This window comes from Bubalus kerabau, chromosome X (assembly GCF_029407905.1).
Source record: "Bubalus kerabau isolate K-KA32 ecotype Philippines breed swamp buffalo chromosome X, PCC_UOA_SB_1v2, whole genome shotgun sequence".
In the NCBI taxonomy this organism is placed as follows: Eukaryota; Metazoa; Chordata; class Mammalia; order Artiodactyla; family Bovidae; genus Bubalus; species Bubalus kerabau.
In genome coordinates, this window is record NC_073647.1 from 42,623,131 (window position 1) to 42,649,852 (window position 26,722).

Here is a 26,722-nt window from a genome sequence, read left to right on the forward strand (position 1 = left end):
ACATCCTGTTGAAGCCTTGCTTGGAGGATTTTGAGCATTACTTTGCTAACATGTGAAATGAGTGCAATTGTGCAGTAGTTTGGAAATTCTTTGGCATTGTCTTTCTTAGGATTAGAATGAAAACTGACCTTTTCCAGTCCTATGGCCACTGCTGAGCTTTGTAAATTTGCTGGCATATTGAGCGCAGCACTTTCACAGCATCATCTTTTAGGATTTGAAATAACTCAACTGGAATTCCATCACCCCACTAGCTTTGTTCGTAGTTATGCTTCCTAAGGCCTGCTTGACTTTACAGTCCAGGATGTCTGGCTCTAGATGAGTGATCACACCATTGTGGTTATTTGGGTCATTAAGATCTTTTTTGGACCTATAGAAAGCTTTAAATAGAGGTCAGCTCTTATTATTGTTAACTGTTGTTCTAGGGTTTAATCAGTGTGGGAGTTTGCCTTTGGGCCTCCAGTATAAGTCAGAAAGATCCCCTGGAGAAGGGAATGACAACCCATACCAATATTCTTACCTGGAAAAATGCCATGGCCAGAGACACCTGGTGGGCTACAGTCCTTGGGATTACAAAGAGTTCGACATGACTGAGCAACTTAACACTTTTTTTTTTTTTTTTCAGTTACCTCCCTTAGAAAACAGCGCTAATGGAGCCAAGGTTGTCTGTTTGGGGTATGTGGGGAGGCAGTTAGTTTTGCACTGCTCCAAAAGCACTTCTTCAACCCTGTCTCAGCCAGGCCATCTCACACACCTGTCATTATTCCAAAAGCGTACCAGGAAAACAGTCTGGAAAAGCATTCATTGACGAAGGAGTTGGTGGCATCTCTTTTGTAGACCAGGTACAACCATTTCTAAAAACAAACACAAAAAACCACCTCCAATCTCTGTTGTACTAAAGGATTTGTGCCCCGTGCACATGAAATCCAAACAAACTCTATTCTGTCTATCAGAGATTAGGTTGAAGACAATAAAATGCCCCTTCATGATAACACTGTAGATAAGATTAAGGGCAGGAGAGAGATATTAATACATTTACATACATGAATTTTATATTTATAGTTATAATTATTCTTCAGCTAATAATAACCTAAGTTAACATTCCCTGAACAGACGGGAACTAATTGCAAGAGAAGAGGAGGAGGGTGGTAAGGTGTGGGCTGCCAAGAATAATCCAGGAGGCATTTTTAGTTTGTACTGTGTAAATCCTACACAGGATGATGGAGATTGGTCTCCCTTCAGAACTGCATAACCACAAAGTGGCGAGACTCAGGGTGGCACCTGTCCTACTCCTTTCCCTGCTGTAACACAGAGGCTGGAAACAGGGGCCAGACCCCCCAGTTTCAAATTCCACATACAAGCAAGTCACTTAATTTATCCAATGTCAGTTTCCTCATGTGAAATTCCTCCTATCCAGGGTTGTTGTGAGGATAAACATATACAGGAAGTGCTTAGCAAAGGGCCTGACATATAGTTAACACTCAAAGCTAGGCATTTATCAGTTCAGTTCAGTTCAGTTCAGTCGCTCAGTCGTGTCTGACTCTTTGTGACCCCATGAATCGCAGCACGCCAGGCCTCCCTGTCCATCACCAACTCCCGGAGTTCGCTCAGACTCATGTCCATCGAGTCAGTGATGCCATCCAGCCATCTCATCCTCTGTCGTCCCCTTCTCCTCCTGCCCCCAATCCCTCCCAGCGTCAGAGTCTTTTCCAATGAGTCAACTCTTGGCATGAGGTGGCCAAAGTACTGGAGTTTCAGCTTTAGCATCATTCCTTCCAAAGAAATCCCAGGGCTGATCTCCTTCAGAATGGACTGGTTGGATCTCCTTGCAGTCCAAGGGACTCTCAAGAGTCTTCTCCAACACCACACTTCAAAAGCATCAATTCTTCAGCATTCAGCTTTCTTTATGGTCCAAATCTCACATCCATACATGACTATCGGAAAAACCATAGCCTTGACAAGATGGACCTTTGTTGGCAAAGTAATGTCTCTGCTATTTGATATACTATCTAGGTTGGCCATAACTTTTCTTCCAAGGAGTAAGGATCTTTTAATTCCATGGCTGCAGTCACCATCTGCAGTGATTTTGGAGCCCAGAAAAATAAAGTCTGACACTGTATCCACTGTTTCTCCATCTATTTCCCATGAAGTGATGGCACCAGATACCATGATCTTAGTTTTCTGAATGTTGAGTTTTAAGCCAACTTTTTCACTCTCCTCTTTCACCTTCATCAATAGGCTTTTTAATTCCTCTTCATTTTCTGCCATAAGGGTGGTGTCATCTGCATATCTGAGGTTATTGATATTTGATATTTCTCCCAGCATTCTTGATTCCAGCTTGTGCTTCTTCCAGCCCAGCGTTTCTCATGATGTACTCTGCATAGAAGTTAAATAAGCAGGGTGGCAATATACAGCCTTGAGGTACTCCTTTTCCTATTTGGAACCAGTCTGTTTTTCCATGTCCAGTTCTAACTGTTGCTTCTTGACCTGCATACAAATTTCTCAAGAGTCAGGTCAGGTGGTCTGGTATTCCCATCTCTTTCAGAATTTTCCAGTTTATTGTGATCCACACAGTCCAAGGCTTTGGCATAGTCAATAAAGCAGAAATAGATGTTTTTCTGGAACTCTCTTGCTTTGTCGATGATCCAGCAGATGTTGGCAATTTGGTCTCTGGTTCCTCTGCCTTTTCTAAAACCAGCTTGAACATCAGGAAGTTCATGGTTCACGTGTTGCTGAAGCCTGGCTTGGAGAATTTTGAGCATTACTTTACTAGCATGTGAGATGAGTGCAATTGTGCGGTAGTTTGAGCATTCTTTGGCATTGCCTTTCTTTGGGATTGGAATGAAAATGGACCTTTTCCAGTCCTGTGGCCACTGCTGAGTTTTCCAAATTTGCTGGCATATTGAGTGCAGCACTTTCACAGCATCATCTTTCAGGATTTGAAATAGCTCAGTTGACATGGAGAATACTTTGAGGAGTGCCTGGCCTGTGGTAAAGCTCATTAGTGGTGACTACTGTTATTATTATTTGACTTGCTTTGTTCCCACATGTCACCCTTGGCACACTTGCCTTGGGTCCCTTTCTAGAGGAAGCACAGTTTCCTTGGGGCACAAGAGGAGGTGCCACGTCAGAGAGGAAGGTTTGGGTTGGGCTTGTCAGTATTCATGCAGTTACAACTCCAAGCACAGCATGGGGTCATGGGGAGGCATACTGTACAAGACAGCACTTCTCTGAGGTGCAGGACAGATGTGGGGTCTCCAGGTCCTAGCCCTGGGCTTCCTGGGGGCCAAGGGCAAAGTGTCTCCATGTCAAGGAAAATACAAGTAGGGACCATCTATCTCAGGGCACACTCTTCCTTCCCATCAGGATGGCTGCACGTTTGGAAAATGGGCAGTATTTTAAGATGTAATTATCAGAACAATAGACCCTAAGCAGTTGGACAAGGTGAGAAATTTCATCACTCGCCAAGTTTCATGCTAAAACTGAAATTTAGCAAATTTCTACTTCTGCTCATGCTACAGGTTAATAAACAGCCACAGTCAGAGCTGATCACAGACTGAGGGAGAGAAAAGCCTTCCTCCAACCTGTCAACTCTGTACCTGGAGCAATTTGGAATGGCAGAGCTCCAGAAACTGCAAGAAGCTGCCACTAACGGTGTAACTGTGGTCTTTTACACATACAGGAGACATGCTAGTTGGTGGCTTTTTTTGAAGCTACCTATATTTACAACCCACAGTGAATCCATTCTTTATTTTTAGGCACCAAACATGATCCTTTCTGCTCCCAGGATGGCATGAGATACTTTACCTGATGATTTAATAAGCCCAATCTCATAAAAATAGCACAGTTATCTATATTTACAATTCAGAAGTTTCTAGTGTCACCTTATGTTTGGAGGTGGTGTAAGCATTTACTGGATGCCCTCGAGCATAAATAAATGCCACCAATGAGGTAAAAAAAGCACAAGAATTCAAGTGAGACTACCTGAGTGTGAGGACCAACTCTAAGCTCAGGGTCTCTTTAGGGACATTTCTTGATCTCTCTGAGATGGCCTTTGGGCATCCCAGCCACCTCAGGGGTGTGTGGTCAAGAAATGAATGCTTGCACATATTCCAGTGGCTCACCTCTATTTCCCAGCCAGCCTGAGGCTAGGTAGGGTCACGTGACTAGCCAATGAAGGGGAGGCAGAAGTGACCTCTGTGCCTTCCAGCCGAGGCAGTGAAAAACCCATGTGTGATTATGTCACCTCTCTCTGGCCTGGTCCAGGGGACTGAGAAGGCCACCTTCCTCTTCAAATGATGCAGTTTACAAGATGGTGGAGTTTCTTTCAGCCTGGGTCTCTGAGTGGCTTTGTGGAGGAGAGCATTCACTCCCCTTCCCCATTCCCAATTCGTTATGGACCTTCAGTGAACAAACAGCAGCTTTTTTTTTCAAGTCATAAAGGAATGTTGCATATAAAAAATTTGAAGTTCAGTGAATAGACAGTTCGAGTAAGAATCATCTTCATTAACCTAGTAGCATGGAGATTTTTGTGTTCTTAAGGGACTTCTGTTAAGGGGTTCCCAGGCAACCTCCTCCATTCTCAGAACAACATGGCCCACCCTCACTAACAGCCAAGGTCACTGTGAGAGAGTAAGATGTAACGGTAAAGAGTGTGGGTTCTGAAGCTGCACTGCCTTGATCTGAAACCGTGCTGTCATTCATGAGCTTTGTGATTGCTCTGTGCCTCAGTTTCCTTATTGAGACATGGAATTCATTCTTCAGAGCATTGGTACACATACCAATAGATATAAAACCTTTGAAACCATGTCTTACACATAGTAAACACTCAGCAGACAGCAGCCACGACTAGGTAAACCGTCTAGCACGTGGCAGGTATTCAGCAAATATTAGTTTCCTGGATCACCTCTTCTTTCCCTTGGATCTGTGATTCCCAATTCTGGCAGCACGTTAAATAACTTAGGGAGATTTGAAAAAGGACCAAGCCTGGACTGCACCAGGAGAGTTCCTGATTTAATTGGCCATGGACACTGATTGAGACAGATGGGCTCCCCTGCTGGACCGGGCAGTACATTAGGCCTGTCTCCCCTCCACCTCATCCCTCCTCCTGGGCCTGGAGCCGTCTCAGCACTGCCTCCGGACTGCTCGGCACTATCCTGTGCTCTGGGGCAATCCCACCCTCCAGGGGCAGGGATTTCTGAGTTTGAGCTGATGCTCAATCACAGCATCAGCTCACACTGGCTGCCTGCCTGATTCTGGTCTTGTGGTCCAGAAACTAACTGCTCTTTCTTTCTGAGGTTGAGTTCCTATGAGGCATTCCTGCCTCAGCAGATCCCAGAGCTGGAGTTCCTATGAGGCATTCCTGCCTCAGCAGATCCCAGAGCTGGGAGTGCTGCCTCCTGGGACGCGCCTGAGTTCAGATGCAACAATACACCTGGAAGAGAATGGAGGTTTTCCAGAACAGGATGAGGAGAAATCTGAGTCTCAGGAAGAGGGCAGGGAGGGGAGACAGAAGGAACATGGGTCAGCGGAGCAGGCCGGATGCTGGTGCAGTGGGGTTCTAAGCATGAGTGCATGGTGGAGGCTGGGACAGGGAGAAGATGCTGCTTGTGTGTGTGTGTGTGTGTGTGTGTGTTGAGGGGGTGGCTCAGCAGGAGACAAGTGGGCTTGGAGGAGTAGCAGGAATAGAGGCCCAGGTACTAACTTCTCAACTGGGTCCCTTGTGCCAAGCCCTCACCCTGGTAAGCTGCAAGCCCTGGACCCTGCTGAGTCTTGGGTCCATTTCCATCCTGTCAGTCAGCCCTGCCCCAAACCTGGGGTTCACCTCAGGAGCCCTCCCTGGTGTCTGGCCCCTGCTCTCTGAGATACACTTCCCAGAGACAGCTGTCTGCCAAGGACCTCTACATGCCACTGAGACGAGGTGACACTGGACCAGAAACCTGAGGATGGAGCTGGTAAGCTATGTGGACATGTGGGGAAAGGGCCTTCAAGCAAAGCCAACAGCAAATGCGCAGCCTTAGGGCGAGCACACACTTGGAGTGCTCTAGGAATCTATGGGGTAGAATAGTCTGGGGAACGGGGTAACTTAGGGAGTGGGAGAGGTGGCCGAGGAGACACCACACAGGGCCGGACAGGCCAGGTAAGGAGTCTGGCTTTTACTCTGAGTGAAATGAGCAAGATACTATTCTCGAAAACTCACAAAACTTGTAACCTGAAACAGCTACGGTGACAAGGAAAAAGCAAAGATAATTTGAAGTTGAAGAACTAGGATGTGGTCCTGGTTTGAGCCCCCTCCTTGTGACAAAGCACGGTGCCAAGTTCTACTTCCCCTACCATGCAGCCAGGCCCTTCTCCCCAGAGGCAGTCCTGCCCCAGGAAGAACGCCCTCCTTTTCCCTGCCTCTGTCTACCTTGCCCCTTGTGCAGGCAGCCTGCCTTGCCTATGCCACATGTAGGAAAGGTTCATGTCCCCCTCCTCCTCAGTCCAGGGGAAGAGACAGGAGAGAGTGTGGATGCCAGTTCTGGCTGGGAAAGCCTCTTAACATGGGTGCTTTGTGTGTGGCAGGGGTGGGGAGGGGAACTGAGAAGGAGAAGCTGCTGCTACCTTTAGATGGAGGGTCAGAGAGGGACTGGCCTGAAGATCAGATGATCGGCCCATCTTCCCCACCTTCCCTCCATCCCTCATCTCTTGCTCTTTCCACCACAGGCTCCCTGGGTTGAAGGCTTTTTTCCTGTTCTGTTGTCAAGCCCAGTGGCTCTGACTGCATTCAAAGACAGGACACTCTGATCTGATTCAAAAAACATGCACTGACCTTGTCTCCTCAAGTTGCCCACCTCCCCACACTCTGCCCCACACTCCGTGGTGACTGGAGACTTCATCTGGCCTGCAGACAGGTGACAGTTATGACCAGGATTCCAGTAGCTCGTTATATTCTAGTTATAACTACTGTCGCCCAAAGAATAATTTGTGTAGCAAACCTCTGAACAATATGTCCATATTCAGTAAAGTTAAAAGGCAGCTTTGAAAATGATATAAATAATCTTTATCTATTGATCCATCCTTCCTGGTGACTCAGTGGTAAAGAACCTGCCTGCCAATGCATGAAACATGAGCTTGATCCCTGGGTCAGGAAGATCCCCTGGGGAAGGAAATGGCAACCGATTTCAGGATTCTTGACTGGGAAATTCCATGGACAGAGGAGCTTGGCGGGCTACAGTTCACTGGGTTGCAAGGAGTCAGACGATAACAATTGATCCATCCATCCATCCACCCACCCCATCCATCTATCTATCTGGGTCCCCAATAGAAAAATGCATAAAGGAGACAAAAGGCAACTAACAAAAGAAATAGAAATGACTAAAAACCTTGAGAACCTCAATGTTTCTAGAACTCAAAGAAATGTATATTAAAACATTGAGAACAGCCTGTGAACATGGACGGTAGTTAATGTCGTGTAGGAAAAGGGAAAACAGACTCGCTCAAGCACTACTGATGGTGATGCACATTGATCTGACCTTTCTGGAGGCGAATCTGGCAATAGGTAGGAAAAATCTAAACAGCCATACCCTTATACAGCAATTTCACATCCAGGAATTTATTGTTAGGAAATAACTGGACAACTCCACAAGGACATATGTACAGGGATTTCCAGGGAGAACAACCTAAACCTCCTCAGTAGAAACCTGGTTAAATAAGTTATGCTACATGGATATCATGGAATTGTCTTTAGCTACCAAAAATGGTATAAAGCCATGTTTAGTGATATAGAAAGGAGCCCACAATATAATAAGTACAAAAGCTAGACTATAAAAGTGTACAGTGTATGATACAATTTGTTGGAGAATTCTGTGTGAAATGTATAAAAAAGTCTGATAAAATCAGTAATTCTGAAATGCTCTGAAAAGTGGAATGAAATGCTTGGTCAGGAGACCTCAGTAGAAAGGTGATCACTGTTCCCTTCCATTCCCACCTGAAGCCAGTCCATCAGGGCATCTCCAGATGGAATTATGCTTCAACTGTCTCAGGTAGATGAGTATGTATCCTGTCTCTAAAGCTCCCAGAAAAAGAAACTTCAAAACTTCTCATGATAATCCATTACAGAGTTTATCAAATCCATCTGAAAAAGAAATTACCCTAATGTCTAATCTGAAATACCTGTTCTGTGATTTAAAGCACTGCTTTTCTGCTTCAATTAGCAGTGAAATTAGGAACTGGTGGCTGCCGTTGGTCCTCAGTCAGCTCAGTTCAGTTGCTCAGTCGTGTCCGACTCTTTGCAACCCCATGGACTGCAGCACGTCAGGCTTCCCTGTCTGTCACCAACTCCCAGAGTGTATTCAAACTCATGTCCATTGAGTCGCTGATGCCTCCAACCATCTCATCCTCTGTCTTCCCTTTCTCCTTCCGCCTTCAGCCTTTCCCAGCATCAGGGTCTTTTCAAATGAGTCAGTTCTTCTCATCAGGTGGCCAAAGTATTGGAGTTTCAGCTTCAGCATCAGTCCTTCCAATGAATATTCAGGACGGATTTCCTTTAGGATGGACTGGTTAGATCTCCTTGCAGTCCAAGGGATACTCAAGAGTCTTCTCCAACACCACAGATCAAAAGCATCAATTCTTCGGTGCTCAACTTTCTTTATAATTCAACTCTCACATCCATACATGACTACTGGAAAAACCATAGCCTCGAGTAGACGGATCTTTGTTGGGAAAGTAACATCTCTGCTTTTTAATATGCTGTCTAGGTTGGTCATAGCTTTTCTTCCAAGGAGAAATTTCATGGCTGCAGTCACCATCTGCAGTGATTTTGGAGCCCCCCAAAATAAAGTCTCTCAGAGTTTCCATTGTTTCCCCATCTATTTGCCGTGAAGTGATGGGACCAGGTGACATGGTCTTAGTTTTCTGAATGTTGAGTTTTAAGCAAGCTTTTTCACTCTCTTTTACTTTCATTAAGAGGCTCTTTAGTTCTTCTTCACTTTCTACCATAAGGGTGGTGTCATCTGCATATCTGAGGTTATTGATATTTCTCCTGGCAATCCTGATTCCAGCTTGTGCTTCTTCCAGCCCAGCGTTCCTCATGATGTACTCTGCATATAGGTTAAATAAGCAGAGTGACAATATACAGCCTTGAGGTACTCCTTCCCCTATTTGGAACCAGTCTGTTGTTCCATGTCCAGTCCTAATCATGAGCAATTATTTTCCAGAATATCTGAAATTGTATACATCCTGCAAGCTAAACACATGTACCTACATACACTCGCAAATGCAAGTGTGCATGCAAGCGCACACACACACACACACACACACACTCTCAGGAGTTTATGAACTGGCATTTTCACATAAGCAAACATTAAATTCTGAGCATTAGGGTCAGTTGAAGAAGCCATTTGGAAAGCCCCAGCCCATCCTCAGACAGCTCAGAAGCACGGATTTCAGCCCCAGGTTATCTGTCTGTGTGTTCAATAATGACACGGTCAGGAGGGTAACCTTGAGCAGGAATGAGAACTAGAGATGCTGCAGGAATCTATCTCAGTCTTGTTCTGGTTGATAAGAAAGAATACCATCCCCCCCACACACACATTGAGAAGAGGAGAGAGAAGAGCAGTTTGCTGATGCTGACAGCCCACATGAACGGTACCTTGTGACAACAGATTTCTGTCTGTCTGTCCCTTAATCCCTCCTCTGTTTTGCTCTCTCCCTCCTTGTCCTACTGTTCCTTCCCTTCATCATCTCCTGCCCAATCTATTGTCTTCAACCACACCATGGCTCACATTTATTGTCCATTTACCATGCCTCAGACAGTGTTCCAAGAAATCAGCATGTACTCATTCCATTCTCACAACCACCCTAGAAAATGGATTCCACTACCCCCATTTAAAGTGATTCAATCCAAGAGCTCTGCCCGCTACTTGCTGGGCACCAGATAGTCTCTAGATGCAACCCTTAGTAGCGATGGGGGTTTCTGTGACCCCAAAGGCACTCCAGGAGGGAAGGGCAGATGTGCCAAGGAGCTACCAAGGCTCAGAGATGGAGGGAGCTGAACAGGGTAGAAGTGGCGGAGACCTCGGGCTTAGGAGCCTGGAACAAATGCTGTCATGCCTCAATCCACAACCTTTGGGCATATGTGCTTTCCAAGATGACTTCCAATCACCAGGCTCTGCCTCTGTGCCTGAGGGCACTTATTCCCCAAACCAGATAGGCCACTCTGCCCCTGGGAGCAGTCTTCAAACTCAGCTGTTGGTATATTAATACTCCAACTCCCTCAGCCCTTGAGTGGGATTGTTCTGGGTCATGAGTTTTGTCTCCAGGGGATTAAACCATGGCCATAATGATAATTATATGACAGTAATCCTTTATTAGCTGCCTTCCTTCTCCTGAATCACTTCCCACTGCTCAGTATATAAGGGCTTCCCTGGTGATGCAGGGGTAAAGAATCTGCCTGCCAATGCAGGAGACAAAGAAGACTCGGGTTCGACCCTGGGTCTGAAAGATCCCCTAGAGGAGGAAATGGCAACCACTCCAGTATTCTTGCCTGGGGAGTCCCCTCGATAGAGGAGACTGGTGGGCTCTGGTCCATGGGGTCGCAAAAGAGTTGGACATGATTGAGTGACTGAGCACACATGTACACCCAGTATACTACTTGTATTTGACTCCTTATCACCTTCTTGGGAAAATGTAATGCAGGGTTTCTGACAGGCCTGGTTTGAACGCCAGCTCTGGTCCTTTCCTTCTATATGAACTTTGTTGAGCTTTGACTCTGGAAAGGGGGCGATATGTTATATTATATATTAATACAAAGTTCTGGCACACAGGCACTGAAGAAAAGCCATTCTTATTGTTGCTGTGAAGAGGGTTCTGTTATGTGGTCACTGTTCCTATCCCTAAACAAAGAAAAAACATCTTTTCCATCCTTACTAACACTTCTGGAAATGTTAACACCAAAGGCTTGCACCTGACTGCTCTGCAGTCTTGGATAACGAAAGATAACAGCAAATCTGACCTGTTGTATACACTTGATATTAGATGTAGTTCCTGAGAGTTCAATTTCTATTTCAAAGAAATAATTGCAAGCAATTTTCCAAGAATGAGCCTTCCACCCACTTGCTAATTTAGACATGCCAATTCCTTCCTTAGGTAGAGTGCTTTAATGCTGACAGAACATTTCCATCCACAGTGCATAGCAGCTTTGGAGTCTCGCCACTGAATCCTTGTGTCAGTCAGTACAGGACAGCTCGTGCTCTGTAATGAACCCCACGGTCTCAGTGCATTCACACAACAAATATGTATTTCCTGCTTGCTCTCCCATGCCTCAGCTGGGAATCTACCCCATGCCACCTTCTCTGCAGTGTCCACACTGACCAAACAACCGTCATTTGGAATATGGCAAGCATTGTGGCCAAGGAAAAAGCCACAAGGAGCGTTCTATTCTAGTAGGCGACAGGGAATCATCAATGTAGAGAAGTAATGACTGTGTGTGTGCTCACTTGCTTCAGTTGTGTCCAACTCTTTGCGACCCCATGGACCATAGCCCACCAGATTCCTCTGTCCGTGGGATTTTCTGAGCAAGAATAGTGGGGTGGGTTGCCATTTTCTTCTCTGGTGGATCTTTCCAACCTAGGGCTCAAACCCAAGTCTCCTGTGTCTCTTGCATAGCAGGCAGATTCTTTACCACTTGACTCATCAGGGATTTCCAATGAAAGGAATGACTACCATCACGTTACTCTACCCATTTTATTGGTGGGTTCAAGTGTTTTCTTAAAGTCCCCCAGAGAACTAGGGCAGAGCAGGGGCCAGGATTCTGGTGGTTGCTTCTCCCTGAGATGCCCAAAGAAGACAACATTGGGAGACAAGGGCCCCACTCCTCTACTATCTCTCTCCAGGCTCAGCAAACCTGAACCCCGTCTTTGTAATGCTACCCACCAGCTATCTCAAGGTCAACGACTGACTGGTGAAAGGTCAAAGAAACTGACCTTCTGAAGTCTTTCAGATTCCAGGTGATCAGGGGAATTATGTTTTTAAGCAGTAGGGAAGGAAAGATGTCCCTCCCTCTGGTTTGATATAGGGAACTGGCTCCCCTGGTGGCTCAGAGGTTAAAGCGTCTGCCTGCAATGTGGGAGACATGGGTTCGATTCCTGGGTCAGGAAGATCCCCTGGAGAAGGAAATGGCAACCCACTCCAGTATTCTTGCCTGGAGAATCCCATGGACGGAGGAGCCTGGCGGGCTACAGTCCACAGGGTCACAAAGAGTCGGACACCACTGAGTGACTTCACTTTCACTTTCTTTCACTTGTTCCCAGAACCAAGCAGCAGTCTCCAGACAGGACAATGCTAATGCCCTTTGTCCACATCACCAATATGAGGTGTTCTTTAGAATCCTGCAGCTTCTACTCAGGAGTGTCCTGGAGCCCACTCCCATCAACCTGCAAGAACCGATTGTGTGTGTTTTTCCTGGTTCCACAATCAGCACAACAGTGGCTTCAAACAGGCCACAGTAGGAATATTTATGCCACAGAAATTGGAAAGGCTGCAAGTCAGGGCTTTTTTACTCCCAGATTGCTGGTTGTTTAACAACAGCTTAGCACATCCTAGCACACTACTCAATTCTTCACTCAGGGTCGTCTTTCCCTCATGTTGTTGCATGCCTCGTGGGCATACGTAGAACCCTGAGGATCAGAAAGTTTCTCTGAGAAAAGGGGCTCTGCTTCATCCCTCTGTAAAGTTCTTTCCCCTTCCCTGGTATATACTTACATGGCCTTTGCTGGTTGCTGGGCCTGTTCTAGTCACTATATGTATAAAGTCTCTAATCCCTGTGAGGTAGGTACTATTGTTTTACAGATGAAGAAACTGAGGCACAGAGAGGGGAGGTAACTTGTCTTAGGTCATAGAGCAAGCAAGAAGGAATGCCAGGATTTCCACCCATGAAAGTCCAACTCCAGCATCCCTGCTTGTAGAAACCACATGCTACTGACCCTCAGAGCACATAACAGAAGAAGAGGAAGTTCTTAATTAAGAAATCATGTTAAACAACATTTTTTTTGAATATCCATGTGAATTACATCTAGCAACCACACAGTAAAAGTGGACTTTTTCCCACTCACTTAATATTCATTTATTGCATGCTGGCTGTATGCCAGGCTCTGTGGTTAAGTCAGGAAAAGTACACAAGGACGTGGCCAGTATGAGGTACCACTTACTGTGCTCTCATTAAATAGGCCGACCCACTCTTGCCTGGAGAATCCCATGGACGGAGGAACCTGGTAGGCTGCAGTCCATGGGGTCGCTAAGAGTCAGACATGACTGAGCGACTTCACTTTCACTTTTCGCTTTCAAGCATTGGAGAAGGAAATGGCAACCCACTCCAGTGTTCTTGCCTGGAGAATCCCAGGGATGGGGGAGCCTGGTGGGCTGCTGTCTATGGGGTCACACGGAGTTGGACATGAGTGACACGACTTAGCAGCAGCAGCAGCAGCAGCATTAAACAGGCACCCTGGCAGGTCCCAAGGGGTGACCAAAAGGTGACATGACAACTGATGATGGTGACAGCAATGGGATTTACTGTCATTTAAATGCTTAATGGCTACATACTGTGCTGAGTACCATTACATTTCAATTTTGCTATACCTTGTGAGACAAATATTTTACACTTTGTGCCCATTTTACAGTTGAGGAAACTGACGGCCAAGGACATGTCAGAAGCCATGTGTGTGCATGTTCAGTTGCTCAGTCATGTTCGACTCTTTTGACCACATGAACTGTAGCCCACAAGGCTCTGCTGTCCATGGGATTCTGCAGGAAAGAATACTGGAGTGGGTTGCCATTTCCTTCTCCAGGGGATCTTCCCAACCCAGGGATCAAAGCCAAGTCTCCTGAGTCTCCTACATTGATAGGCAGATTCTTTATCACTGAGCCACCTGGGAAGCCTGTCAGAAGCCATACAGCCTTTCAGAGCTCATTCAGGAAACTCGGACGACACTCTGTCTATAAATGCAGGAGAGTCAGTTGGATTCTGGGGTTTCTCTCCACTACCGTCTGACCATAGCCAGGTAGTTCTGTCTCTGCTCCAACTCAGTTCCGAAAGTTTACATCTCAGCCTTCAGGAGATCTTTAGTGTTTTCTAACACTCCTTGAATATAGATATAGTGAGAGGAGGCCCAAAAACCAAAAAAAAAGAAGACTTTTCCAAGCATTTTTGTAAGAAACATGAATCATTAGCATTCCGAAGAAGCCTACAGTAAGCACAGATGTGCTTGATATTCATTGAGTTCAACACACGGTGCCAATGAGACCAGAAACTCATAACGTGCTCAGTAGGGAGCTTCAAACCAAAGTAAGGGCCTCTTCTTACCGGCTTTGTAATTAGAACCTCCTATGGGAAACAGTATGAATAAAACTTTGAACTTGGAATTATCCAAGTTACCTTTGAAATGAAGTGTTACTATCAAATAGGGGTATAAAATTTTAAACGAATATGCTATAACTTATATAACTCTTTGAATGTATTTTCTTTAAAGATATTACTGTAGAAGATTACTCTCTTGTTCATCAAATAGTGTTATCACTTAAAAGTATATTGGTAACACTATTTTTTAGAAGGTTTTTTTCTGGTTTAATCTAGGAAATACACACATAATGCAACCGTGTGTGTGTGTGTGTGTGTGTGTGTGTGTGTGTAGGGAGTGTTACTATGCAGCCCAAATTTCTGGTTCAGTTCAATTACTTGCTCTACTGAGAATGTTTGGTTCCAGATGACTTTATGCTCTGTCTAAAAACAAATGTCACCTGCCACAGACATTGTAATCACTTAGGAGAGCCAAAATAATATGCCCGAAGTGCCACAGGGCAACTCACAAAGAACAGTCCTCCAAAATGACTTGAGGAATCACTTCATCAGTTTTGATTCATTCACTCCAGGTGAATGCTTTGAGAATAAATATACTCAAATGCATGGTTTTTCTTAAGTACTTTTATCCCACTACTTTCAAAAAGATTTGAAGCATCTGTTGATAGTTGAAATTGTCACATTAGTTTATCCTGGCATTTCATTGACTTCATTTCTGGGAAATACTTGCTTTGCTCAAATGAGAAGTAAAAAGAGGAAGTTTTGTATTGAAGGGTATGAAAAGGAAATAGTGGGAGAAAAAAGATCATTAAAAATCATTCATTTAAGGGACTTCCCTGGCGGTCTAGTGGTTAAGATATACACTTCCACTGTGGGATGTGGGTTTGATCCCCTGGTCACGGAATTAAGATCCCTCACGTCATGCAGCACAACCAAAAAATAGAAATTAAATAAAATAATAATTAATTTAAATATGAATTGAATATACGAAACTAATATATAAAAAGACACGACAAATGGAGTAAGGGGAAATTACTTTAAATACTTACCTTACATTAAAGAGCAAAACAAAACAGAGACAAAGGAAGGAGTGAAATATGAGTAGGCTGTAATTACAATGACAGCATATAATTACAATATGCTAGACAGCATATTAAAAAGCAGAGACATTACTTTGCAACAAAGGTCTGTTTCCTCAAGGCTATGGTTTTTCCAGTGGTCATGAATGGATGTGAGAGTTGGACTGTAAAGGAAGCTCTGCACCGAAGAATTGATGCTTATGAACTGTGATATTGGAGAAGAGTCTTGAGAGTCCCTTGGACTGCAAGGAGACCCAACCAATCCATCCTAAAGGAGATCAGTCCTGGGTGTTCATTGGAAGGACTGATGTTGAAGCTGAAGCTCCAATACTTTGGCCACCTGATGCGAAGAGCTGACTCATTTGAAAAGACCCTGATGCTGGGAAAGATTGAGGGCAGGAGGAGAAGGGGACAACAGAGGATGAGATGATTAGATGGCATCACCGACTCAATGGACACGGGTTTGGGTAGACTCCGGAAGTTGGTGATGGACAGGGAGGCCTGGCGTGCTGTGGTTCATGGGGTCACAAAGAGTTGGACACGACTGAGCAACTGAACTGAGCTGAACAATGACAAGTGTTGGAGAAATGGGAACATTGCTGATGAGATGTAAAACAGCACAACCGCTTTGGGAAATGGTTGTTTCTTTAAAAGTTAAGCATAAATTTACCAACTGACCCAGTCACTCCACTCATAGATATCCACTCAAGACAAATAAAAATGTAGGTGCAAAGACTTGTATATGAATGTTTATAGAGGATTTTTCATAACAGTCGAAAAGTAGAAACAACCCAAATGTCCATCAAAAGATGCATGGATAAATAAAATGTGGTATGCCCATCAATGGACTTACTATTCAACCTTAATAGGGAGCAAAATACTGATACATGCTACAACATGGCCAAACTGAGAACAGACCAAGTAAAAGGAGCCAGTCATGAAACATCACACAATGCATAATTCCATTTACATGAGATGTTGACTATAAGGCAATTCATAGAGGCAAAATGTAGACTGTGCTTGCCCAGGACTAGGGGGCAGGAATGAGCAGTAACTGCAAATGAGCATGAAGTTTCCATTGAGTGATAGAAATGTTCCAAATTTAGATTTCAGTGAGGTTTGAACAACTCTGTAAAACTGCTAAAAGTCACTTAAGTAATAAATGTGTGATATATAAATTATACCTCAATAACACTATTGAGAATAAACATTATAATTAATTACTTTACCTTCTATTTCTGGGTCCCAAGCTTAAATGCAATATAAAAATTAACAAAGGGATGATAAATATGATTACATAAAAATGTAGATATTTTACACATCAAAATAAAAATAGAATGCAAATAATTAGCTGGTAATAGCATTTATCATACACAAGACAAAAATTTATTTAATTAGTGTATAAAGATTTCGTGGACTTCCCTGGTGGCCCAGTGCTTAAGACTCTGTGTTCCCACCGCAGGGGTCAGGGTTCAATCTCTGGTCAGAGAACTAGCGCCTACATGCCCCAACTAAGAGTTTGCAAGGTGCAACTAAAGATCGTTCATGTGGCAATGAAGACCCAGTGCAAATAAATAAATATATAAATAAATATTTTTTAAACAATTTCATGCAAACCTCTGATAACAAATGGTGAGATCCCAAAATGTAAGTGGGTGAAGGGTACAAACAGACTAGTTCATCCTTCCCTTTGGAAAATAACGAGCAAACTTACCAAAAAATTGTATTCAATCCTAGGACTAGTCAGAAATGTAAATTTTAAAAACTACAATTTTCACTAATTCAAATAGAATTTTTTAGAAATGTAATATCCCATTTTTGCCAGAATTACATAATACTGGTCTATGTACCAAGAGAGAAATCCTCTTGTGTCCTGTTGGATTGGATATAAATAAGGACACTCCTTTAGGAAAACAATTCTGCCACTTGTCTCAGAAGACTGAAAAATATCTATAACCTTTGATTAAATAATTCTACTATAATTATATGATGCTAGCTTAAGAAAATAATTTAAGATACAGATAAAAAAGTTTATGTACAAATATGTTCAGCTAAACAGTATTTATAATAATAGATAACAATAAAAAACAGCCCAACTGTTCAATAGTAGGAGAATGTATAAGTAAACTATTCTGGGACTTCCCTTGTGGTCCATTGGTTAATTATCTGCCTGCCAATGCAGCGGACATGGTTTCGATCCCTGGTCCTGCAGGATTTCACATGCCACAGGGCAACTAAGCCCCTGGTGCCTCAACTACCGAAGCCTGTGCTCCCTGGAGTCTGTGTCTGCATCAAGAGAAGCCACTGCTATGAGAGGGCCACGCACCACAACTAGAGAGTAGCCCCCACTTGCCACAACTAGAGAAAAGCCCAGGCAGCAACAAAGACCCCCGGTAGCCACAAAGACCCCGTGCAGCCAAAAATAAATTAATTAATTAACAATTAATTAAAAAAAACAAAGCTATTCTGCATTCATACAATGAAATGCTATGTACCATTAAACTATTTATGGAAAACTAATAATATCATAGGAAGTATTTGAGTCATCATGTTCAGGGGAAGAAAAGCCTAACAGTATACAAATTAAGTGAAACAAAATCACACCAGGATACAGTATCATTTCAATTAATAAAAAATGTATGAAAAGACTGGAAGGAAATATACTAAAGTGCTAACTGTCACCACCTCTGCTGCTGCTGCTGCTGCTGCTAAGTCGCTTCAGTCCTGTCCGACTCTGTGCGACCCCAGAGACGGCAGCCCACCAGGCTCTGCCGTCCCTGGGATTCTCCAAGCAAGAACACTGGAGTGGGTTGCCATTGCCTTCTCCAATGCATGAAAGTGAAAAGTGAAAGTGAAGTGGCTCAGTCGTGTCCGACTCCTAGCGACCCCATGGACTGCAGCCCACCAGGCTCCTCTGTCCATGGGATTTGCCAGGCAAGAGTACTGGAGTGGGGTGCCATTGCCTTCTCTAGGTGAGTGAAATTTCCAAATTTGCATTGTAATAATACTTTCAAGGCTAGAAAACATAACTTACTGCTGTTCCTACAAAGGGAATCTTCAAAGGTAGTTATCCCAGGATACCTCACTGCCTATAGTTTGAAAGTCATCATAGCCTTATCTATCAAAAATTGGTACTGGATTGACTGACCCAATGCTTTGATGTGATACATTAAAATTGAATTCAATGGACAGAATACTGCACTGTCTATTATTCACATACATTTTAAACCAACTTACTGATAGGTTGGCAGCCATAAGTCATTTTGCAAGAAAAAAGTTAGAAAGTCATTTGCCCACTGGGGCTGTCCACTATTACTCATGACCTATTTGCTGCATTCGATGATGACCCAGCAGAGCAATCTCTATCTAGCATATATCAAAAGCAATCATGTAATTAAGTCAATTCAGGACCCAACTCAGTCAGTTCAATGAGACAAATAAGGATTTTTCTTTTAAATATTATTTGCGATCACATGACGCAAAACTCATTGACTGAAGATCTCAGTTATCAACTGATTTGCAAAGTACTCTGAGCACTCCAAACTTGCAGCCATTTTGTTTAAAGTACAGCCTGTTTTCAGCAACACTATCTCACCAGAGCCAATAAACATTTTTTTTTCATCTACTCTAACTATCAAGGTATAAATGTTTCCATGCTGACTGGAAACCACCCTGGGTGCAGCCTAAATGAACTGCAGGCACTGAAAGGAGACGGCCTCCAGCCTTACTTCAGAGCAGACATTCTGAGGAAAATGGGGCTTTCAGATCTGACTTCTAAAGGGAAAGCAAAAAGAGGAGCTTCTGACAAAAGCTACCCTGCTGGCATCAGCCACAAGTCCCACACCTACTTCCCATTACGCATTTACAAGTGGCTATTACAACCCTCAATGCTGACAACAGTTTCCTTAGAACTGGAGACCCTTGTGTTGTGATTATTGTTTTTGTTCCTTTCTACCTTCTCTGACTATAGACATTAAGCTAGAAGTATCTGCTCTATTGGGCTTCCCCAGTGGCTCAGAGGGTAAAGCGTCTGCCTGCAATACAGGAGACCTGGGTTCGATCCCTGAGTCAGGAAGATCCCCTGGAGAAGGAAATGGCAACCCACTCCGGTACTCTTGCCTGGAAAATCCCATGGACAGAGAAGCCTGGTAGACTACAGTCCATGGGATCCCAAGAAAATAGGGGACAGCCCCAGTCCAAGGTGGACGTAAAGCACTCACCACGGTCAGGTGAGGGATCAGGGGTCTGCTCTCAGCGATTCCATTTACCATAGGAGCTTGGGCAAGTCACTCCTCTGGGTTGCTGTGCAGGGCACGAAAAACGGCAGTTTTGATGAGTTCCCGATTCAGTACTACTATAAGCCAGGTCGCCTGAAATGCAAAGGAAAATAAAGAAATCATTGGTAGAAATGCATAACTAAGAAAGTAAGGGAAATCCTCTGAGGACCCCTCCCTCAAATGAAGTGAGAGAATGAACTCAGAATTTTTAAAGAGCCAAAGTTGCCTGGGGTTGTTTCCTGATATTCACTCATCAGAAAGATGAATGTGGCCTTGGGCCCTTGAAAACTATCAAGTCAAAGGCAGATGCTCCCTTTGGCCGCCCCACTTCTATGAATTAAGTTAGATCTCCAAAGGGCTACCAACACTTTCAGGAAAAGGGTGAATGACAACAATAAAAACAAGAATAAAACTGCTGCATGAAGGCAGAACTATGGCTATGGGTCAAAGGGGAAGTGGTTTCTCCTGAGAACTTGTCACTTAAAGCTAACCTGTACTCCCTCAGTCACTCATTAAATATTTCTTGAACACTAAGAGCTAGTGTTCTAGCTCAAGCTGTGAGCTAGATATTGCAGACACAGCAATGAATAAAACAGATAAGCCCTGCCTTGAAGGAGATAATATTGCAATAGTGGGAGACAGACAATAAACAAACATGCTGATCAGACAATGACAAATGCTAGAAGAAAAACAAATAAGGAAGGGGAAGGAGGATAATGAGTAACTAAATAGGGGAGAAATTTTGTCTAGTTGGGTGAAGAAAGTACCCTGAGAAATATAACACCTAAGTAATACCTGAAAGGAGTGAGGGAGTGATCCATGCAGACATTAAAGCAAAGTGCTCTCTAAGCAAAAGGAACTGAAAATGTAAAAGTCCCTAAGCCAGGCCTGAGGAAGACAGGTGGGGATCTGGGGCAGAGTAAGCGAAAGAAGAGTGTAGAAGATGGCAGGGGGAGGGGGACAGACAGTGGGGGGCCAGTTGACAGAGAAGCTTGAGGGCAAACTGGTGACTTGGAAATTATTCAAAAAAGCTGGAAAGACACTGAGGGGTGAGTTAACATGTAGAAGGCTCACTAGGGTGCTGTGTGGAGAACATACCATAGAAAAGCAAGTCTAGAAGCTGGAGCATCAGTTAACACAACAGGTCTGATTCATGTGAATGTATGACAAAAACTACCACAATACTGTAAAGTAATTAGCCTCTAATTAAAATAAATACATTTTTTAAAAAACACAAAAAGTCAAGCAAGAGGTAATGATGACCTAGGCAACTTGGAGCCATGGTCTGAATGTTTGTGCTCCTCTAAAATTCACATGTTGAAATCCTGCCCCCCAAATCTGATGATATTATAAGATGAGACCTTTGGGAGGTACTTAGGTCATGAGGGCAGAGTCTTCATGAATGGAATTATGTTCTTATCAAAGAGACCTTACAGAGCTCCCCCAGCCCCTTCTACCAAGTGAAGACCCAGGCAGGGGATGCCATCTACGGACCCAGAAGAGGGCTGGTTCACCAGAAAACGATCAGGCTGGTGCCTTGATCTTGGTCTTCAGCCTCCAGAACTGGTAGAACAAATCTCTGTTGTTCATAAGCCACTCAGTCTGTGGAATTTTGTTGTAGCTGCCTGAGCAGAATAGAACACTTGGTGTAATGAAGATGGCAAAAATGGCCACACTCTGGAAAGGAAAGGACTTCCAGGTTGATTGGAAGTGGGTCAGGAGAGAAAGACAGGCTCAACATGACTTCTAGATTTGTGGCCTGGTTAACAATAAACAAACAACAAGCCTTAGCACTCAGATGGTTACTTTAAATATTAATATTATTTCCCAGAATTCTGGAGAAATGGCTGATTCCAAGGCTGTGACATAAAATGTATAAAAAAGAATCTAGCACTTCTTGTCACACTAGAAAATTAAGAAGCTTTTGGAAAATATTACAGATAGGTAAAAGGATGCAAAAGTGAAAGTGAAGTCGCTCAGTCGTGTCTGACTCTTTGCGACCCCGTGGACTGTAGCCTACCAGGCTCCTCTGTCCATGGGATTTTCCAGACAATGGTACTGGAGTGGATTGCCATTTCCTTCTCCAGGGGATATTCCTGACCCAGGGATCGAACCCAAGTCTCCCGCATTCTAGACAGACGCTTTACCGTCTGAGCCACCAGGGAGTCAAAGGATGCAAAAACCAAATTAAATAGGCTCCCTATGGCCAAAGGTGGAGCAATTGGGCATCAACAGATTTTAATAGCTGCAATGGATTGAAAGATCAAATACATTTTAAATGTGATAATAAATTTCAAAATTCACTGGTCATATCTAGAGGACACAGGGTATCAATGTGTCCCCTGGAAAACTAGTAAGTAAAAGGACCAAATCAAACAAACTGAATCTACTTACAAAACTGTATCTTGGGATGCCAAATAGTTGATGAGAAGAAGGCTTTCTTTATAGAAGTATCCTAACTAATAAATGAAGTGGGAGCAATAGAATTTTAATACTGTAACACCATAATTAAATAATGAATCTAGGTAATATCATTAATGGCTGTTATTAACATCAGTTAAAAAAACAAGTAACTGGATATTATTAATATATGGTCTCTGATGGATGGAAGTACAATACACTGCCTGATGCATTCTTGTCAAAAAATTGAAGCTAAATGTGAACAGCTCTCTAGATCTTACCACCAATTTACAGGAAGTAGAGGGTTCTGTGAATCATGCTGATTGACACGTTGGAATGCAAGCAGGAAAAACCAGACTGTGAAAACTATACAGAATAAATGACCTGATTTCTTCAACAAAGACACTGTAAGAACAAGACGAGAGACAGAGAGGAATTCCATATAGCAAGAAAAACTTCTGAGTTGTATCAAGCAATTGTAATCTATGAATCGTAATCGAATATGGATTTGAAATAAATAAACGCAATTATAATTTCTGGCATACTCAGGGAAAATAATGTTTTAATCTGCCAATACCAAGAGTAAGCAAGACTGTGGTATAATGAAAACCCTTCTACACTGCTTGTGGGAGTACAAACTGACACAGCTACTTACTAGTCATCAGCTAGGGCACTCGAGGCTGTACACGCCCTACAGATGAGCCACCTACTCCAAGATCTAGACCCTGGAGAAACTCTTGCCTGTGGTCACCAAGAGACAGTATGGGAATGGACACAGTAGTAAAGTTTGAATAGCAAGAGCCCCCTATCCAAATGTCCAGTCACAACAGCAAAACTGAAGTATGGTATATTCATAAAAAGAGATACCAGAGATCAGTGAAAAATGAGTCAACAGTTACCTGTATCAACATGGATAAATCTCACATCACATTGCATATTTTAGAATACTACATACAGAATAACACCATCTATATGAAGTTCAAAAGCTTATAAATGGAAACACTGTATTAAGATTTTAAGTGTATCTGATGGGCTTAAAAGGCCTGACGCAGGCTGGACAGGTCTGTAAATAAAAGTTTATAGGCAATAAAACCACACGAATGACAAAAGTGAAATGCAGCCAAGGGTCTACCACAAGGACAGAGAGTGTGAGGTTCTGGATCAGGGAAGTGATACACAGCACCTTCAGGTACCACTTCTCAAACCGATTGTGGACATATGTGCATTTGCTGTATTATTTTTTATACCATATACATATATATTTAATTATCTTACATGTAGACAACATTTCAAATTTTTATAGAGAGGGTGAACCAAATGACTAAAACGCTTCCTAACACTTAAAATTCAACTCATGTGATGTCTCTTTTCCCTCATCTTCCTCTTGGGAAAAATAATAGCAACTATCTCAAAGGATGTGGTGAATATTAAATGAGTTAATGCATACAAAGTGTTTGGAATAAAAGCGTGGGGAAAAAAAGAAAAAGATTTAGGGCTAGTGAAAGAAAGAAAAGTGAAAGTGAAAGTCGCTCCGTCGTGTCTGACTCTTTGCGACCCCATGACCATACAGTCCATGGAATTCTCCAGGCCAGAATACTGGAGTGGGTAGCCTTTCCCTTCTCCAGGGGATCTTCCAAACCCAGGGATTGAACCCGACTAGTAATGAATATATAAATGCTCCATTATTTATGAAGAAAGGGTGACTCTAAAATTCATAAATCTGAATAAAGTGTGCATGAACCTTCTGGATGTGTTTGAAGAGATGATTTGTGTGCACCAGTGCCATACAACTTTAATATACAAATAGTATCAATTATGTCCAATTAAATCCTATCATCTCTTAATTTTAACCCCTAAATAAATAAATAAATAAAGTGCTTGGATGAGAGCCAGACATATATGAAGACACATTTAGTGCTCAATAAATATAACCCTAACTATTACCACTAACCTCCTGTTCAACACCAGAGATGCCAGGAGAGTGCATCTTTAATCTTAAGATGAAGGAGAGGAATTTTTAAAATCCCAAACAAAGGAAGATGTGGTGGAAGAATATTTTGTATCGCTGCTTGCAGCAGCCAAGCAAGGGCCAGCCATGGAAGCCCTCCTCGTCCTTTCTCCGCCCCTGGCTGGCCTGACAGAAACCAAGGGCTGGGTCCAAAGGCTTACTCCCTGAAGAGTCATGAAGGGCCATGCTGAGAACACAATTGGCCAAGTATTCTCAAGATACCTGGAGACAGCCCTGTCCTCCTGCTTAAAGGTGATGTCCGCATTCAAAACCGTCTGTTCAACCTGCCCCAGAGCCAGTCAGACAGACACACTCACCACTGTGACTGGGCATTCCCCATTACTCCTGACCTGTACTTCACTCAGTCTTGTCTGTACCAACCATGAACTCTTGACTCCATGATTCCAGCTTGCCCCAGGCGTTCTGGACTTGGTCCTGTTCTTAGCCTCCCTATCATTCATGATACAGTTTTTCCAATCAAACTACAGCTTGTCTGCTCTGTGGTGCTTCCCCTTCTGGAATGCACTGAATAGAAGAATATTCTCTTGTGCCAGGCCCACCACTAGTGGCTTTGGTAAAATGCTTTTGGTCGCAAGTAACAGAAATCCCAAGTTGATGTAAACAATAAAAAGATGGTATTGGCTCAGTGATTAAAAACTAGTCCTACAGTGAGTTTTGGTGGCCAAATGATGGCACCAGATTCACAGTTTCTTCTCATCTTGTCTCCTGTGGTACCTCATTAAAGCTGACTCCCTGCATGTTTGCAAACTGGCTGGAAGCAGCTAAGGTTGCAAACTGGCTGTGTGTTCCCTTGTCTATGTCCAGCAGTAACAGAAAAAAATCTCTCCCAGTAGCTCTCTTAAAAATAAAGTGTCTTCTTTTCTAAAAGTCTCTAGGAAAAAAAAAAAAAAATTGGCTCATTGGCCTAAATTGGATGGTGTGTCCTGAACTAGGCACTGTGACCAAGAGTGGATCTTCTGGCTGGGGATTAGCTGACAGAGCCTGAGGAGATGTGTCTGGGGGTGGAGGCTCCTCTCCTAGAGAACAGGGGCTGCTGGGAGAGGCATGATGCCTGGGCCCTGCTTCACCCTCACCCCGCATCCGCCTCTGCTCTGCTCTGTGCCCTCAAGGGCACACTCTTCACAATGCACACCACCCCAGCTGTCCTGTTTCCTGGCTTCTAGTTGGATTTGACCCCAGGAACACCAGCGAAAGATCCAAAGGTAGGCAGAGAACACGGCGGGGTGACCGTCCCCCCAGCTCACTCTGCTGTGCTGTGTTCCTCTGGAGGGACATCCCCTGGAGGGCGCCCCACCCTTCCAGGTCTGGCCGTTCCCTTCCTAACCCCCAGGCCCAGGGGTGGTAACAGCTGCCACTGTTACCTGCCTCCTAGTGCTCCCCTGCCCCCTGCCCACCCCGTCTGTGTAACCAGCCCCTTCACTAAACCCTGGAGTGCTGCCATGTGTTTCCTTCCCAGGCCTTGGCTTCCACAGCATCTGAGTGAAGCCTGGGAAAACACTCCCAAGAGGAAGGGAGGACAGATGCCAGGCAGCCCCGAACCGCAAATACCCACAACTCTTGTTCCCCCTTCCCCCACCCCACTAAGGGAAAGAAGAAACTGTCCCTTCATGATTTTCAATGGACAAGTCACTATTCTAGCTTGTTATTCTGCTATGGATTACATATTATATGAACCTCATTTACATACACACATACACACACAATGGCAGCTTTCTCTCTTTCTAGAGAAATGCTCTCATCACTCCCTGAATGCTAAGGACTTCGGGTTGCTTCATGAGCTCTGACATAAAAGTGCTTCAACCGTCAGACCTGCTGTTCCTGCCAACAAATGCTGCCAGATGGCTCAGAGCATATTTCAGTGATCAATAGGAGGATGGAAGCCAGAAAAACAGGAGAGGAAGGGAAGGGAACCTCAGAATACAGAAAGACCTAAACGAGTTATTCCTGGTGAGGACAGTGAGGGTGAGCCAGTTTCAGTTCAGTTCAGTCACTCAGTCATGTCCGATTCTTTGTAACCCTATGGACTACAGCCTGCCAGGCCTCCCTGTCCATCACAACTCCCAGAGTGTACTCAAACTCATGTGCATTGAGTCGATGATGCCATCCAACCATCTCACCCTCTGTCGTCCCCTTTTCCACCCACGTTCAATCTTCCCCAGCATCAGAGTCTTTTCAAATGAGTCACTTCTTCACATCAGGTGGCCAAAATATTGGAGTTTCAGCTTCAGCGTCAGTCCTTCGAATGAATATTCAGGACTGATCTCCTTTAGGATGGACTGGTTGGATCTCCTTGCAGTCCAAGGGACTCTCAAGAGTCTTCTCCAACACCACAGTTCAAAAGCATCGATTCCTCAGCACTCAGCTTTCTTTATAGTCCAATTCTCACATCCATACATGACAACTGGAAAAACCATACCTTTGATTAGATGGACCATTGTTGGCAAAGTAATGTCTCTGCTTTTGGGGAGGGGAAGCTTATGTAGGAAAGAGGGCACAAGTTGTGGGTATCTGGGGCCTGTTACACAGGAGGATTCCTACTGAATAGAAAAGGTGTCCAGATACAAGAGCAAAAGATGGGCTCAGGGCTGTGGAGAAATCTCATTCCCCA

General features: G+C 43.9%; 1 protein-coding gene across 1 annotated transcript in view; it reads right to left on the reverse strand.

Annotated features, from left to right (window-relative positions):
• LOC129639959 (collagen alpha-1(I) chain-like) overlaps positions 1-6,875 on the reverse strand; it is a 113,012-nt gene extending 106,137 nt beyond the window's left edge. The window contains exon 1 of the mRNA XM_055565254.1: positions 6,809-6,875. Within this exon, the coding sequence (XP_055421229.1) occupies positions 6,809-6,875 (67 nt within the window). The remainder of the gene's footprint in view (positions 1-6,808) is intronic.
• Positions 6,876-26,722: the final 19,847 nt, after the last annotated feature.